At 42.9% G+C, this 17,386-nt stretch overlaps 1 protein-coding gene across 3 annotated transcripts in view; it reads left to right on the plus strand.

Moving 5' to 3' along the window:
• Positions 1-16,727, plus strand: part of CDHR1 (cadherin related family member 1) — a 44,892-nt gene extending 28,165 nt beyond the window's left edge. For all 3 annotated transcript variants that reach the window (XM_050305432.1, XM_050305430.1, XM_050305431.1), the window contains 5 exons: positions 1,501-1,665; positions 3,831-3,898; positions 6,464-6,692; positions 7,585-7,839; positions 13,986-16,727. In XM_050305432.1, the coding sequence (XP_050161389.1) occupies positions 1,501-1,665; positions 3,831-3,898; positions 6,464-6,692; positions 7,585-7,839; positions 13,986-14,543 (1,275 nt within the window). In that variant the 3' untranslated portion in view covers positions 14,544-16,727. The remainder of the gene's footprint in view (positions 1-1,500; positions 1,666-3,830; positions 3,899-6,463; positions 6,693-7,584; positions 7,840-13,985) is intronic.
• Positions 16,728-17,386: the final 659 nt, after the last annotated feature.

Below are 17,386 nucleotides of genomic sequence, written 5' to 3' on the forward strand. Positions count from 1 at the left end.
TTGGTAGTCAGGACTTCCTTCATTTTCAGCTATCTAAGAGCTTAAGTGGGTTTCCCAAGGCATGGCAGCTATGGTAATTCATATGCTTCCAGCCTGGCCTCTTAGATCTCAAGTTTTTCTGTCACAGGCATCAGATATTGCTGTCCCATCTTGTCATGGGCTGACATGCTTTTAGGGCCAGACCTCCTGCCTCCACCTCCTTCAGCTTAGAGTACACCATGCCTTGGCAGGAGCCTGGATGTTCTGCAGACACTCACATCTCCTGCAGAGAGGGACCAGATGAGGCTGCCATTATCCCCAATGGCCAAATCAAACTCTATTTAAAATTTTACCTGCCACTTTTAAGACTGCATGTCAGTTTGCTCTCGTGTTAAAAGTTGGTATGTATTCCTGCAAAGTAATAGTTCTATGTTAATTTTTTTCTCTCTGCATAAAACAAACAATACAGGTCTGCATAAGACACTGCAGGCAAGTAAGCTGACAAAAATTCCTCCCCAAAGGAAGATGCTGTCAGCATGTTTGCATAGCTGGACTGTGGCTGCTAAAAGGAGAGGAAATAAAAATGAGTGTAGAAAACAAAGTAAAAATACTAAGCTCTCATAAGGTATTCTAAGATGGACTGATTCCAGCAGCAAAGGTTATTTCACTGCATATATTATAATTTAGATATAGCTCCACGTACACAATAAGCACTAAGATTTTATCTCTGTCCTTCTTTAGGAGCTGAGATTCCTCATGAGGACATTTTTGTTGATGTGTGTATAACTGTCCCTTCAAAGATTTCTTTTGCTGTAGCACCACCTGAGACTCCCAAACACAAAAGTTAGCACAGAGATGCAGTGACCAGGCTCTCCTTTGAGAGCAGATGTGTGCTGCAGTAATCGCAAGCAATCCTTCGAGATTAATTTCTTCAAGTACCCTTTCACACTTTATTTCTAACCACTATAAATGTTCACACAGCAGGAACAGCCCTAGGAGATGATACTGAGATAGCCTTTTCCCTGTCTACTTAGACTGCTCCCCAACCTCCCTGTCACCTTGAGGTGATACAGAGGCATCCAAGTCTAGCAGAGCAGGGACTGGAGCGCAGTGTGTACCCCCAGGACAATCAGCAGTGCCACTGCTGTTGAGCATCACATGGAGCTGTGCCATGGTGAGAGAGAGGCTGAGAGCCTGGCCATTAAAACCCATGCAGCCAGGTTTTTCAGCTGAGCCTGTCATATCTCAGTTATTATCCTGCTCACTGGTCTGTTACTGGTGTGCTGTCCCCAGCAGGCTCCTAGAGCCCACCTGCTTTGTGTTAACTAGGTCTCTGCCCAGTCATGGAAACCAAATATTATGCCTAGGTCATATGCTGACCTAGCTCATCATCTCCCTGGGTTTGAGCTGTCTGGTCTAGCCAGGCTAAAAGCCACCAATGAGCCATGGGTGGCAGAGGAAGCTCCTTAAGGAAAAAGCAACAGCTGCTTTGTAGTGACTTTCTGGTTTTTCTCTCCTCAGCTTCTTGCGATAGAGGTGAACACACCGGAGAAATTCAGCTCCACGGCTGACATAGTGATTCGCTTGCTGGACACCAACGACAATGTCCCTAAGTTCTCCTCTGACTACTACATTGCCAGGATCCCCGAGAACTCTCCAGGGGGCTCAAATGTGGTTGCTGTTACAGTAAGTTTCATTCACCTCTTAAGAAATACTTTCTTTTCTGGGTTTCTGTGAACACTGTTCAAATACCTTAAAAATAGTGGACAGAGGCAAGTAGCAAAACCTACTCACCATTCAGCTTCCAGACTGAACTCCAATTCCTTTCTAGAATCCACACACAACAAAAAACAAACAAACAAACAAGCAAAATCCACATACATGCAAAAAAAAACCCCACTTCTGGAAAAAAGGTTTTAGGCAAACACAACAAATTTACTTTGGTTTTTAACTAAAGGCCATCTGCTTTTAAGACAAATCACATGGCTTCTGAGTATTAAGAAAGCCCCAGTCAAATCAGTGTCCAGTGGGAAGATTCAGTTATGGCTAAGCAGAATTGGATTTACTGGATTTGCTTGCTTAAGTAGGAGTAAAAAGAAAACAACATGGCTGCTTAGTAGGTATTAGTCTCCTCCTCCTGGGAGGAATCTGGCTGCTAAATACCTAATTAAACAGTTAATGAAGGCAGGAACATAACATTAAAATGTTTAGGGCTGGGAAGAACATATCCCTATGTAAGTATCTTCTCACAATGGGAAAACCATGCCTATAGATTTTCCAGTTTCTCACATTTTCACAGAAAGAAAGTCAGGGTGTTACATGGGCCCTGTGTAGTGGAGGAACATTTCCAGCTGTCAGTGTGAGCTGTATCTCTTTAATGCAGCTGCTGGGACTGCAAACAGATCTCATGTCACACGGCCAAGAAAGCTGCTGGCCACTTGGGGCTCAGTGGGTGATGCAAGTTACCTTGCAGAGGTCTCAGGGGTAAGGATGGTGGAGGCAGGTTGCCAGAGATCTCTAGCACAGGCTGGCTACAAGTAAGAAGGAAAATTAAATAATCAGAATAATGAAATGCTGAAGGCAAATGAAATAAACAATGCAGAAAAGATTATTAGAGGAAACTAATAGAAAGCTTTAGAAAACAGACTCCTAAACATCACTATCTTAGAGAAAAGAGGAATAAAAAATTCTAGGAGGTGGACAGCAAAAAAAAAAAAGAAATTTAAAAAATGTTTGCAGAAGCAACAAAACTAACCATTCTGAGCCAAAATTCACAGTGTAATGTAACTGAGGAGTCTGTGTAAAATTTAGTCATGTGCTGTCAACCTGACCCAGATTCACAAATATACTTGAAAAACTAAGATGCTCCAGGTACGCAGAATGCCAGTTCTGGAAGAAGCCCCAGGTGTGCAAATGTTTTAGGAAAAGTTAGACAGTACTAAAGTAGGCTGCAGTCAAAATTGTGAGGTGAGAGAATCTGACAAGCTCATGCCAAAGAACAAAACAACCTCTATCAGTAGGGATGCAGGTGTGTTGTGTTAACCATGCAGGAATCAAAGACATTGTTCCAGTTTTCAAATATTTAAACAGGAAGATGAGTGAATCAGCCACTACCCCCATGAATTTTGATGGGCAGGTACAACAGTATAATATAACACCTCCTCAGAGCTATCAGAGAAGCAAGAGCTTATGGAAATAGCTGCTACCAAATCAATAGCTTTCCTAATCCTGAGGTAAGAGAGGAAGCCAACAAGAGTATGAAACAAAGATATTATCTGGCATAGTATTTGCATTACTAAAGTCACACAGGCACAAGAGTGATTAAAATATAAACAAAGCTGAAATATTGTGTATAGATTGAAACATTTGGTATGCATTACTTTAAATCGAATCAATTAAACAAGCAGAAGCTTAAAAATAGTCTATATAAAGTAAATAATTTTGCCTAGGGAATATTCATTAATGTTTAACTGATAATTAGGAAGGCTTGAGAGCGGGCAGTGTGTTCACATCATTGAGATTATCTCCATCTCTATCAAAGGAGGGTGAGGTAACTGTGGATGGATGGATGGATGGATGGGGCCATCTAGTGTCGGTCTCCCAGCCGGAGCCCCCGGGCACCAGGGACAGGCGGCATCTGAACAGCATTCCTGGGACTGGCAGTGACGTTTCCTGGTGTTAGATTGTGCACTTTCCTAGTGCATATTTGCTCATGCGATTTCCTGCTAAAGCCGTGATAACAAAAGGAGTGAAAAGCATTTGGGTTTTTCATGGCCTTTTATTAAAAGAGAAATGAAACGTTTGGGTTTGCATTTTAGTAAAGGATGACTTTCTGTTTTCCTTTTCTTAAGGCTACAGATCCAGATTCAGGGCTCTGGGGAGAAATCAAGTACTCTATCTATGGAACAGGAGCAGATCTGTAAGTAATAAGTAAATAAATGAAAATACATAACCTCTAAGAAGAGTTTTTAAGGAATTTAAAAAAAAAAAAAAGTTAACATGCTCATTCTAGACCTGCTTATTTCCAAGGACGTTTACGCCATGTTCTTTGTGAGTTCTCTGAAAACAACAACAGAAGAACTAATGTGATCATTAAACATATGCTTCATGAACCCAAGGAATTTTATCCACAAACCCCCAAAGAGACATAAGGCAGCTGAAGTATCTATATACAGGATTTGTTCAATCACCATTTGAAAAATGCTTGTAAGAGAAAGAGGAGGTTTTGGCCTAATTGTGAAAAGTCAGTTCTGGAAAAAAAAAAATCCCTTGTTCTTTTCTCTTCCTTGTCCATATGGCTGTACAAATAGTTCAGTTTCGACTCTTGTCAAAATAAATCAAAGAAGACAAGACATTCAAGAATATAAACTTCAGCTTTGGAGGTCAACTGCATTGGATGTTAGAAGCATTTTATATACTTAAACCTGATAGTCCTGCATCAGGGAAGAAAGAAATCTGATGCTTACTTGATTTCGTAATGATGCCTGCCTCTCTCTCACTGTCTTTGGGGACAGTTCTAGGAGTGGAACATTTCTGTCACTGTGTCCATCCCAGCACTGTCCATCCCAGCATTTGGCCCATTGGCTGGGGCTCCTGGACATGGCTGGCATCAGTGCCATGGCTGTCACAGATATTGCTGCTGGAATCTGCAGCTCCTGGACGTGGTGGGGCTGCAGGGCAGAACACTGGAAATGAATAAGCTTTTCAGGCACTCATCCCCAGAATTCGTTTTTCTCTGCACGTTATCCACCTGGAGCTAAAGCTGAACTCTTCTTGTAAAGGTGAAAGCCATTTAGGAGGCACAATCAAAGTCCAAAATCCAAGATGTTAAGGGTGAGCCTCTTCTGTAGCCAGAAGGATACACATACAGGAGCATTTCCAAGATGGATTATTTTGAGCTCTTCACTAAGTCTTTAAGCTAGCTGCTAACTGCATAGAGACAAGCAAGTAAAGGTCATGTCATGCAGGCAGACCTCTTAGGTTTAGAATGTAGCAGCTGGTGCAAAGAAGCTTGTGAAAGTTGTTGACAAAGGATTTAGGAAAAAAAAAATATAAGTGCAACTTTATTTTGATTGGCATTATGGGGATGCTCAGACTCACTGTTCTTATGCTGTTCAATGAGGAAATCATAATGTGAAGGCTTTTCTTTTCCTTCTTAAGTATTTTTTTATTAATTTTCTTGTGACAGAATGGCATAGCTCTGCAAGGCTAGATTGATTTTCTAGTTCTAGCACCTCTAGATCTGCTGAGTACACAATTTGATGCAGATTTGAGAATTTCAATTAGAGCCATGATGTTTTATGTCTTGGGAGTTACATCAGTGGCTGTGCAGTTGCATAGGCAGAAAGATGAATTGTACTGGAGTAAGATAAATAGTGTTAACTGTTGAAGATAAAACCATTATGCTGATAATCTTACCTTGGTAATCCCAGCTGCCAGTGGGAGTGTTTCTATTTTTCCACTAAAATGAGAGTGATGAGCATCCTCTCTGTGTGGTTAGACTAGATTGGAGGCACTTAGCATAGGCACTGTCTCTACCAAGAGTTTGCACAGCTATTTCCACCTCCAGATCTTGGCTCTCATCAAAATTTGTGATTGTATTTAACAGGGTAATGAGAACAACTGAAGATTCTGGATTACTAAGTAATTTTATAATCACTTTCAATTGGATTCACAGTCAGAATACAGAAAATATTTTGTTATCCTGTACAATAATCAAAGGGTATATAAAACCTTTCATCTGTTAAAAGCTCTACTGCTTGGAGTCTACATTGTCAGTCCATTATAAAAAGGTACTGCACTGGTATCTTCTCTATAAATCCAAGCTTTGGGCTGACGCTTTTGACAGTGTCTCAGTAATTACAAATATGTAGAATTGAACTTGAAACAGATAAATCTGACCACCCACTCCATCCCAGTGCTAGTCTATGGAAAAGTGATTATTTCTGGAGAAGATAATTTGCCCTGCAGTTTGGGAGATTTGAGAGCAGACATTTTTCTCACCCATTCTGAGAAGAGCTTAACTATGATATGCAGCACACTTCCCTCAGCTATCCAGGTGATATAAATCAATCTTAATTTATGTAGGACATGATCTAATACATTGTACTTTTAAACTGAAAAAATAAAAAAGTAAAAGTAGGCCTAATGTTTTAATGCAAGGAAATCAGTCTGGAAGAAGGCCATCACAACGAGCATTTACTGAGGACAAAGACTTTTAATAAAAAATGCAGCTAAAATGGCTAATGCATAACAGATAGAAAAACATGAGACACTGATAGTTCCCTGATTTTCAAACCTAAAGCAACTAGACAAAAAATAGGTAGAGTAAAGAATTTGGAAACATCAGCCAGACAGGAGTTAGGTGAAGAGAACCAGTCTCTGGGCATAGCATTTCAGTGTTTACAACCTGAGGCAAAGTTGGGCTCTAAGCATGCATTAAGTGACCAAAAAACCCCAAAGTCTTTTCATGTTTCTTTTCCAGGTTCCTAATCCACCCATCAACAGGCATAATTTATACCCAGCCCTGGGCTGTGTTAGATGCTGAAGTGAACTCAAAGTATAATTTCTATGTGAAAGCAGAGGACACAGATGGAAAATACAGCTTGGCTGAAGTGTTTATCACTGTGCTAGATGTCAATGACCACTCTCCAGAGTTCAATGAAAACATCCAGGAGAAGACAATGATCATTGGGTCACCGGTGAAGATAGAGGTGAGGGACAGCATGGTGTGTCACCAAGCAGAGTTCTTTGGAAAAGCCCCGGCTCTGCTGTTTATTCTGAGGGGTCACGATGAATGTCTGAAAGTTGGCTTTTCCTGCAGCTTTATTTTGCACATCCATTTGGATGTAACAAATGGATTAGAGTGTGAATTACAGTATTAACAGGCTGCTGAGAAGGAGAAATAAATTCTATAGGCAAAATATAAAATTCTGTTACAGTATTTGAACCATCAGCTGGTGGAGGATTATATAGTGATCATAAGAAGTCCAAGTAAGATAAGTGAATGAAAGTACAGGGTTCTGAATACTTAACCTTCCTGACATCCTTTGTGCTCAACCACACGACTTATTTCCCTTTGCTTTGTAGAACTGTATTCATTGATCCAGTGTGGAACAGAAGGTGAAAAAACGCAATAACAATTCACAGGCAAAGGAGCAGAACATCCTATGTTACACATATTTGAATGCTTATCGTGAAGCCTGATTGCATGACATATAATGTTAGTAGAATAAATACCACAGCACGAAAATTAAGGCAGCTATAGTTTATGGCATGGAGCTAATCCTATTGTTCTCTATCACTTCACATTTGTCCCACACACTGTGTAAGAAGTTCCCCAGCAGTGGACCATTTGCATTCTACAGATAGGTTATGGTTCAATTTTTTCACTGATTTTATTTAATCTCAAATAGAAATCACTTATACAAAAAGTACTTTAGTCCTGCTGTTTTTCACTAGAAAATGTAGCTTCCAAGATAAAATAAAGCCGGTCCAGTCGTGGCACCGATATTATCAGAAGTAAATGCTCAGAAACTTTTTGTCCTCAGGCAAAGATACAAACAATAACAATAACACCTTTATTTTTTACACTTCCCCTACCAGGCTATAGATCAAGATGCAGAAGAACCCAACAACATCGTGGATTACTCCATCATGCAAGCAGACCCAGCCAACGTGTTTGATATAGACCAAAGCACTGGGGAAATCAAGCTGAAATCCTATATCCGTTCCCTGGACATCATCCACAACATCACAAAAAACAAAGACTGCATATGGTCATTGGTGGTACAGGCCAAAGACCGAGGCTCCCCATCCTTCAGTACCACAGCAGTTCTGAAGATCGATATCACAGAAGAGGTAAGCAAATGTTTTAGAAAAATCCTCATGTGAGATAGTCCTTGAGAGGCACCAAAGGTCAGACATTGCTTTCTCCTTTTCTAAGACTTTCTTGCTAGCTCTGTTTTGTAGAGTGTTTCTAGAACCTTGTAGTGAATCTGGATTCTAAAGCCACAAATGTAAAAGACATTTTGATCAGAAATATTGTGAAGGTACAAAGGTAGGAGCATAATGTGATTGGAAGATGAATTTCTTGTATCTGATTGTTAGAGAGAGATGTAAATTAAGGACTATAGACTCCTGAGAGTAAAGGTAAATCCTAACTGCTACATTTTTGTTTTTTTTTTTTTTCATTCAGGAGAAGAAAAAAATAATTTTCCTTACAAAAAGTGAGTGGAAAGTAGCTGGGGCCAGAATGAAATAAATCAGGGCAGTTGTGCAAGTCAACATAAGTGACATATGAAAAATTTAAAAAAAAAAACTTTATAGAAATGCTTTAAAGTATGCAGAATTTTGGATGTGAGTTTAATAATTGAAGCATTATTAGCAGATTTAAAAAGAAGACTATAAAAGATAGCCAAACATGTAGGTTGAGAGTTTCCTTTTAGTCCAACTTTTACGTCAGCCAAAGAACGAGCAGCGATTTATGGTGTGCAGCGCATGCTTGCATGATTCTTATTTATTGTAACCGCCTTGCCATGCCTTTGAGTAGGTACCAGCAGGGAGGAAATGGGTTTTAAAGTAGATGAGAAACACATCATTAGCCTGACAGTCTCTGGACCACACACATACTGGGCAAAGATGCAATGATCCTACAGACAGCAGCTGGCCATCTCTTTGTTTGGTCACAATGCTCCCACTGCTCCTTTCCCTGTTACAATCTTCCTCTGTTTTCTCCATCTCCTCTTATTCCAGTGTTACTCCTTATGAACCACACTCATATGATTGTTCTTGTGTACAGCTCAGAGCCTGCTGGAAGGTAAAAGTTGTCTGCAGAAATCACTTGTGCTCATCAGCAAGATAAACTTAGCCACCAGCAGCACAGGAGTATCTCCTGGTCCCTGATGTCAGTGCCTGTCCCACCAGGACTGCCAGGGGAATTGGGTCTACCCTAGCAGGGGAGTGTGTGGCGTGGGGCTGCCTGCTGGGGCCAGCCCTGTTGCAGGTGACAGAGCTCGGCATGGGCAGAGCTTGTCACTGCAAGGCTCTGCCACGTGGAGCTGGGGGGCTGTGCATGCTGGGTCTCTGTGATAAGTCCAGAGATTTAGCCATTCCTACATATAGAAAGGAAAAAAACCGCTTAACACTTTGATTTCTCAGGGAAACATAAGTCGTGGTGGGGTTTATACGACAAATAAGAATTGCCGCCCGCAGCCACCAGTGGGAGCACTTGCTCTCCCTGCCTCGCTTCCAGGCTTCCCCGGGTGCACATTTCAGGAGTGCGTGGCACCGGGTGGACCCAGGCACTGTCTCTGCTATTGGCCCTCAGTCTTACCTTCTCTCCTGTATGAGCTGGTAAACTCCCCATAAGCGTGTGGGGCTAAGGTGCAGGGCTGATGGGTGTGGAGTGGAGGGAGGGTGCCCCACACCTCCTCTGCTGGGGGAGAAGATGTGTCCCCAAACAGGCTGATGAAGAACAACTGGAAGGCAAAGCTGATACTTTGGGATAGAGTTTTCTGGATTTCCTTCTAGTGCTTAAAGCAACAGCAGCACCTGATGAAAGACAGTGTTTTATATGAAGTCCCCTCAGTGCTTACTCTTCTCCCCCTCCAGAGATACATTTTTGCTAGGAAGTGAGGGAGTGCCCCTCCTGATAAAGTCTAAAGGGAAGCAGAGAGCGCTGGGAAGACATGAATTCCTCTCAAACACAATTTTTCCTTTCTTCCCATGTTCTTTTCAATGCCAAGTCCCAACACAGAGCCTGAGATACCATCTTCTTTGTTTGAGTAGGTCTCTTCAGCAGGATCTGTACTACTAATCTGATATTACATCCTCCACAAGCTTTTGTACATGTCTCCGTTACGTCTTCCATTGCTTGCAATGATTTGTGTTGTTTTGGCTTGGTTTGGTTTTATCCAACAGCATCGCATCCTTTTGCAGAAACAGATTCCAGTTTTCATGTGTGCGAGATGCAGTGCCAGTGTACAAAACCCTTGTTCACTCCCTCTGTCCCAGGGACAGCACAGTCACTGCTAAAACTTTGTGAAGAAAGCAATCTGTTGGTATAGGGATATCACGTACACACACACACTCTCTCTGAGGCTGTTACAAATGTGCATACATTTCATCCCTCTGTGCTCCAGCTGTACAAAGGCTCTTATTTTGCTCTTTGGTGGGCATTTATATATTACTGATTTTGGATAAGGAGGATATTTTTGAATACATCCTTTAGATGTTTCCTGCAGTGTTAATCACAGTCAGTAATTAAACAGGCATATTTTCTGATTAACATTTACCATTGCAATTAGCACAAGACTGTGCCCTTTGAGATGGATGCCTTGTGGCTATGTTCAGCAGTATTGCACACCAAAAGGACCTTTTTCTCCTGGAATAATACAGTGATAAAAAAATCCAGAGGCCTTTTAATTTAACTGAGTCTGATTTTATGGTAATTGGTATTGAGTGGCATCTGTTAATTTCTTATTCTTGCTCAACAGAATAAAAAACATGTTCTGGAAAAGCCACTCTCTTTTCATCCTTATGTCTTACTCAGAAACCTGGAGCTGATTCCCGCTCCCAATCCTGAAGATTGGCCTCCTGAGGGCATCCTCTGCCTCTTGATGACTCAACTCAGGTTCTGCAAATATAGGGGGGGCGTTTATTTACACCTCTTCATGGACTGAGGCTTAAGTCCACATTTAGACAGCATAATCTGTAGTTCTTAATAGCTTGGCCACTCATTTAGACTTCTAAATATAACTGGTGAGTCTCAGTTTTAGATTCTCCTAATTGAAAGGTTCAACAAAAATCTTCTGTGACTTAACATGGAGATGTCCTCCTCTCATACTGACTCTGCAACCATGGCAACCATGGTTGATGACCCTAAACAGCCTTCACTGCATTTGCAGAGCAGTTAGGCTCTTTTTTTCACAGTTCCATGGACCTGAAAAAAGATTGGTCTGGTTTGAGAAGTCTTACCCCATGCTGGTGTTTGCATTACAAAGTGATGCAAACAGAGCTCTCATATATGGTGATAACACTGCAATTTGGTGTAAACACTGCAGGGGCAGCTTGTGTTCTACCTCGGATCAGGAGTCACTTCTGAAGCAAATCTCCTCATCATCCCAACATGCTGTGGCATAGCCTTTGTCTCAGATAGCTCTAAGCACACAAAGTGGACTTCTTTCAGATGGAAATGTATTTGGGGAGCACACCTGGTGTGCCTTGGTGCTGATAGGCACGCCATCCCTGCAATAAGGCTGGAGCAAAACCCCAGAAATGCTGAATATGTGGATGTGGGGTCCTCAGAACCAACTGGTTCATTGTACAGATCCATTTGCTCAAGTCCATGCAGCCTGAGTTGTAAGTAATAGAATCATAGAAATGTTTGGGTTCATAAAGGACTTTAAGATCATTGAGTCCAACTGCTAACCTAGCATTGCCAAGTCCACCACTAAACCATGTCCCTAAGTGCCACATGTACAATAATCTGGAATAGCTTGATCTCTTAACAGCTTCGCCTACTTACTTAGACTTCTAAATATAACTGGTGAGCCTTAGCTGGTCTTGTGGTTGAACAGCTCAGCCACACACTCCTGTTGGGTCCAGCTTTTGGATACATGGCCCACTTGCTGTGCACACTGCAACCCATGCATTAGGACAGATTCTTGAGAAGCTGCCACAGCAAAAACCATCAGAGCATTCTGTAAGCAGTGGTATTTTAACTCCTTTGATGCCTGTTAAGAAGGAAATGTTTCTTTCAGGTTCTGGCCTACAGAGATATGGCAGCTTTCATTTCATTATGTATCTGTGTTTGTTTTATATGTACAAGAGAAAACAGTACTCTTCAAAATACAGCATACCTCTCATGAAAAAACAACAGCTTCAGCAAGTACAAAGTGACACTATTTGTTGACCCAGCTCTGTCAAACTGCTGGTAATCGACACAAGGATCTGAAGGTGTTTTAAATGTGTAGGGTAGTGCTCAGGGCTGAACTGCTTCGTGTGACTTGTCCAAATGTTCCCAGACTTTCACTGTCAGAATGTGCCCAGACCTCTCTCAGACCTGTTCTGTGTATTAACTGACCGGGCCACAGTGATGACACAGACAAAAATGCAGTTTTTTGGTGACAAAGGCACAAAGGCACTTCCCATAAGCCTCTCTGAAGGCTGGCTAAGATGATGAAATTCCTGGATTGGTTTGCAAGTTATTCCTCCTATTTATTCTGAGTATGTCATGGTCATGACAAATAGGAATTCTCCCACTGTGTGCTTACAAGATGCCTGATGCTTTTATGCAGATGTAAAAGAAGAGTTGTTATTCAAGGCTAATTCTAGACAAAGCTTTGTATTGTACAGGTCCAGTAACTAGAATAGAGACTGAACCAGTTAACTGTTAATGGTTTTGGTTTTGGTGTTAATCATTTCTTCGTCATTTGAAGCTCTGAACAGGGGCCAAACTTACTGAGACCAGGGGATTGAAAGAAGCAAAATGCTGAAACTCCCCATACAAGTTTCATCAGTTTTTACCCCTGTAACTGTACAACACTAGCAACACATACTTCTGTCTCATCCTATTTATTCAAGGTTTTTAAATACCTAATAGTGAATAATCATCAATGAGGTACAGCATCTTCTTAAATATATGTCATCTTTCTCCTTGTGTTGGTCCTATACTCTTCAGCCATCAGTGCCTTGCTACAAAACAAATCTTGACAACACTCATAACAAGTGGACTGATTTCAGGCCATGTACTTAGAAGGTTTTATCTGACACTTAATTCATCTGGCTTTCATGTGAAGTTAAGTAAACAAGGGTAGAATTTCTGTCATCTGGTGGGATTTAAGTACAAAAAAATCCATGAAATGCAGAACCACAAAGCTGATGTGAATCTGAGCTCCACCAAATCATGGGCTGCTCTGCTTTTAGTTTCTAGGTCAGGTCGATTCCTAATCTATGTGCCACGCTGCTACCCTTTATTCCCCAATCAGCCAGGTGTTTATATGTGCTTCCTAACTTCTTTTAGTATTTCTGGATTCAGTTCAACATCATTACAAGTGCCTCCTGTGCCTAGTTCAACACTTAGCTCTCCTTATTTTATAGGCTCTCAATTCTGTACACATTTCAGTCTAGATCCCCAGCTGTATTTATAATAGATACTGGCCTCTTTCAAGTATAACCATGTGAGGGTTGACCGTTTCTCTTATTTTTGATATTTCCAGATCAAGTCCAGGGTAAAATCCTATATTTTAGGCCTCAAGAAGCGTCCATGGACAATATTTGGAATATGCATGAGTGGCGTCCTTTCCACCATTTCTGTTACAATGGTGATCTCCACCATCATGTACTGGAAAAGTGTGAAAAGATCCAGGCTCCACCCGCAGGGCAAAATCCGCAAAATTATACGGGGACCTCCGAGACGTACAGTGTGCTAACCTGGAAAGTGAACTGGCCATTCATTTGTCCTTAATATGCCATATGTAGTGTATGTCATTGCTTATTTCTTTTCTTTCTGAAAACAAAGCTCTTTAGCTCTACTCATCTCCCCTACCTCAAAGAGTTTTGTTATGTCTGTAAAAGAGTACTTGAAAACAGAATGCAGCACATACCTGCTAACTATTCATTTTTACACTGCCATTTTATAAAATGAAGTTTTCTCATAATCTTTTCAATGCCATGTTCAGTAGCTGAGCCAATTATTTTCTTGCTCTGTTCTTGCAAGTTAAACAAACACTATGGTGACATGCAGGAATCTGTCCTAATTTAGTGGCAATACTTCTATAAGCTTTTGTGTTCAACAGTCATCTACCTCACAGTACTGTAATATTTGCCCAGTCTCCAGCCCTGTCTAAATTCTTCACCCTTGGACTGGCTCTTTGACTTCATGTTTCTTAGAGACAACTTCCATCAATCAGCCCTGCTTGTTACATATTTTGGACAAATGAAATTTCTAGGTCATTGTCTGTCCCCTAGAGTAAGTCATGTGTTTTCTTTGTACTCCTTTACAGACTCTTCACAAAGGGCCTATGGCCGCCTTTTTGATGCAAACTAAAGATAACCCCATGAAAGCCTTAGGAGTGCTAGCTGGTGTCATGGGCATAATGGTGCTGATAACTATCATGATCTCTACTGCCATGTTCTGGCGCAACAAGCGGTCCAGCAAAATCATGCCGGTAAGAAGGATCATAAAAAAGAGACAGATCCCGCCATCCCGGACAGTCAGGATGGACTGGCTGAAGTTCAAGAGGCCCAGCAATGCTGCAGAGAAGTTTGTCGTTGAGGATGATGTCAAGAGCCTACCTGAGAACAATGAGAATAGCAACAACAACATCCAAGTTGCCCCTGTGCTGCCATCAGCCCCCTTGCCCCCGCCACCCCCTGCCCTGGCTCCCAGGAGCGATGCCCCAGGGTGGCAGGTGCCAACCGTGTCCGGCTCCCTCACTCCCAAGCATATAATCAAACCACCAAAGAAGAGAGGTCATGGCAGCACCCACAACGCCCTCGTGTCGGAACTCAAAATGAGGTTTGAGAAGAGGAACGCAGCTACTGGGGAGCCCCACATCTAGGTGCTCCCTGCAGCCCCCAGAGACTGCAGACTATGGCTGTGCATGGATGTATTTATGTACTGTGATCTTCCTCCTGTCTGTCAGCACCCTGTGAACCAAGAGCAGCTCCTCACTGTGATAGCCACCCCTCACCTTCCACAAGGACCACATGCTACAGTCACCCCTCCCACAGAAGTGCTGCAGTCTGTGTCCAGTCTCAACTGCAGTTCCTTCAGCACGTGTCCCACTGCTGCTCCCTCCCTGCAGCTGTCTGACCATGGTGCTGAGTACAACAGCCACAATCTCCCCAGGTGAACAGGGATTCAGGTTTCCCCCGGTTTGGAGGTCTTTACCCAGAACCTGGGTTTTCAAACAAGATGCTCTGCAGTCAAGGCTGCCCTGGAAGATGCTGCTTCAAAGCTGGTCTGAGCTGGGTTTGAGGTGTCCAAAATCCCACCACTTCAAATCCCAGACCCACTTTTGAAGACATTGGCCTGGCTGTGGCATGAGCACCGAGTCAATGTGCAGGTCTCCTACAGCAGTGACACTGCCCTGTCTCAGGCCATAGCATGCTTTGCAACAGCTGGCGGAGTGATGTGCTCGTGGCCTGAGTACCTTCATTCCCAAAAGGTAAGCAGGCAGGTTTGGAGAAGTTCTTCATTTTCCTGCAGCTTATGCTGGGTTTTGCCAGAGTGCATTGACATGATGCTGCGCTTTGCTTCTGCCCTGGACTTGCCTGCTGAGGAGGAGACAGGAGGGGCTTTTCAGCCTTCCCTAGGCCAGCTGGGGCAAGAAGCTCAGAAGCAACACTCTTGGTACTGCCTCCTTCTGACTCTGAGCCTCAGAAAAGGAGGAACCCAGCAGGAGAAGGGCATGAATAAATCCACAGGGAAGACAAGGTAAAAGTGAGAGTCAAACGATAAGTGAAAAATACAGACAAGTGCTGGAAAGTTGCATATGTTGGTCAGGGAAGTGTCTGGAAAGATCATGCGGTGTTGTACACTGCTACCAGAAAGTGTCAAGGAATATATTTCATCACCTCTGCTGGCTTGTTCCAGGGACTGGTGAGTGCAAAATGAGGTTTCCATAAAATATTCTGGTTTGTCCTATTTTTGAGTGAATTATGCAAAAGTTAATGGGAAGGGGGGCAAGGAGGGTGGGAAAGTAGCTGACGCTTTTTTTTCTGTTAAGTGAGAGTAAAAACCCCTAAGGGCAGAGCACTTTTTTCACTGGATCTACCCCATGGTTTCTCCCTCATGTTTGTTTCTGAGGAGATGTTTTTCAACTGGGCATCAGGCTGTTTCCCATCCCCTGGGAAGAAGGCAGCATGGACTGGGCTGGTGGGGCACCCTGCACCCTCTGCCTGAGCCCTCGCCCTGCAGAGAAGCTGTGCTGTCATGCATTGACACTGGGAACATCAAGGTGGGGAAGAAACCCAACAGGATAGGACACTTAATTCAAAGGGTTTCTGAGAGTTGTCCAGCTGTCATTTCAGTTAAACCAGTCGACCTGGAGTAAGATGTCCTCTTACTCCACTAGCTGGAAAAATACCCTTTTTTGCACTAGGACTTCATTAGTTTAGGGGATAGATTGCTGGATAAGAAGTTACCCACTTACAGGGAAAATCCTATATTTTTTAACTTCAGTTCAATCCACCTAGAAGCCAGAGGGTGACCGTGGCTCCTTACCCATGGGCTGAGCCAGCAGCTGTAACCAAGAGGTACAGCAGTGTCACAGCTGGGAGCCATGACAGCAGCGCTGCACCCAGAACCTCTCCTGTCATGTCTCTCCTTTTCTCCACAGTTTTCTTGCTTATCCCCCATCCCTGGGGCAGTGTGGCAGTGATGTTGTGTGCAGTCATCTTGTCCTCATCCCCTGACCGTGAGCTGGTCGGTGGAACCCCTCTCTTGCTGCCCTGTGCAAGCACACGCCTTCTGCTGGTTGTGTCTCCCCAGGGTCTGCAATGTTTCCTGAGGTACCAAAAGTCTGTTGTTTATTCCCCATACTACTGTCTTCCTAATGTTGTTTTAAAGCCAGTATTCAGTGTGCATTCTCTAATGAGGAAAGCCTATAAAGACCATTCAATTAAGTGAGATTTAATAGGAATTACAGGCTTATAGTCTTAGAGATTATATTTAAGAGGCAATAAAGATGTTTTATTACTATGTTGTAAGGTTCTTTCCAAGTTACTCTGTATTTCCACTTCAAGGGTTTTTGTTAATAAATTAAAAAAGAAAAAAAAATGGAAAAGATGCTTCTGTGTGTGGTGGGCTTCTGCTTGCAACGATGCCTTGTCATTGCCTGTTATATGATCAAAAGGGCACGGGCAGCCAGGCGGCTTTCTAGGATGGCCAAAGGGACCCTTTTGTGGGCTGCGAGTCAAGAGAGGGGCTGTGTGGTTTTTGGACAATACCAGGCTGGAAAGAGGAGGTGAGAAGCAAGATGCTGTGAGGCACAGGGGATGGGCAGGATCCTGTGGTGCTCTGCACTCCACTGCAGCATGGCCCTGGGGGCAGGAAGGCTCCTCACGAGGCAGAATATTCAGCCTGATGCCAGTGGGTATGTGATTTGTTATGAACTTTCTACACCTGGTGATGGGATGTTTTGTCATTTTCTGGCTATTCCCTTGCTGTGGTTCAGCAGCTTTCTCCAGTCTCTAGCGTGTACCATTGTTTCTCTGTGTCAACTGCGATGGAAGGCCAGTCATTACAGACAGTGGTTTGTTTTTCACTCCCCTTCATCCACGGCCCCACGCTTGTCCTCAACCAGCATCAACTCATGCCTCACTCAGTATGCACTGTCTACATGGATAGCTTTTCCAGGTCAAGGTTTCCCTGTTTGGCTGGCTGTTTCTGCCCCTTCTT

Source organism: Myiozetetes cayanensis, unplaced genomic scaffold, assembly GCF_022539395.1.
Source record: "Myiozetetes cayanensis isolate MyiCay16 unplaced genomic scaffold, myiCay2020 scf10, whole genome shotgun sequence".
Classification (NCBI taxonomy): domain Eukaryota; kingdom Metazoa; phylum Chordata; class Aves; order Passeriformes; family Tyrannidae; genus Myiozetetes; species Myiozetetes cayanensis.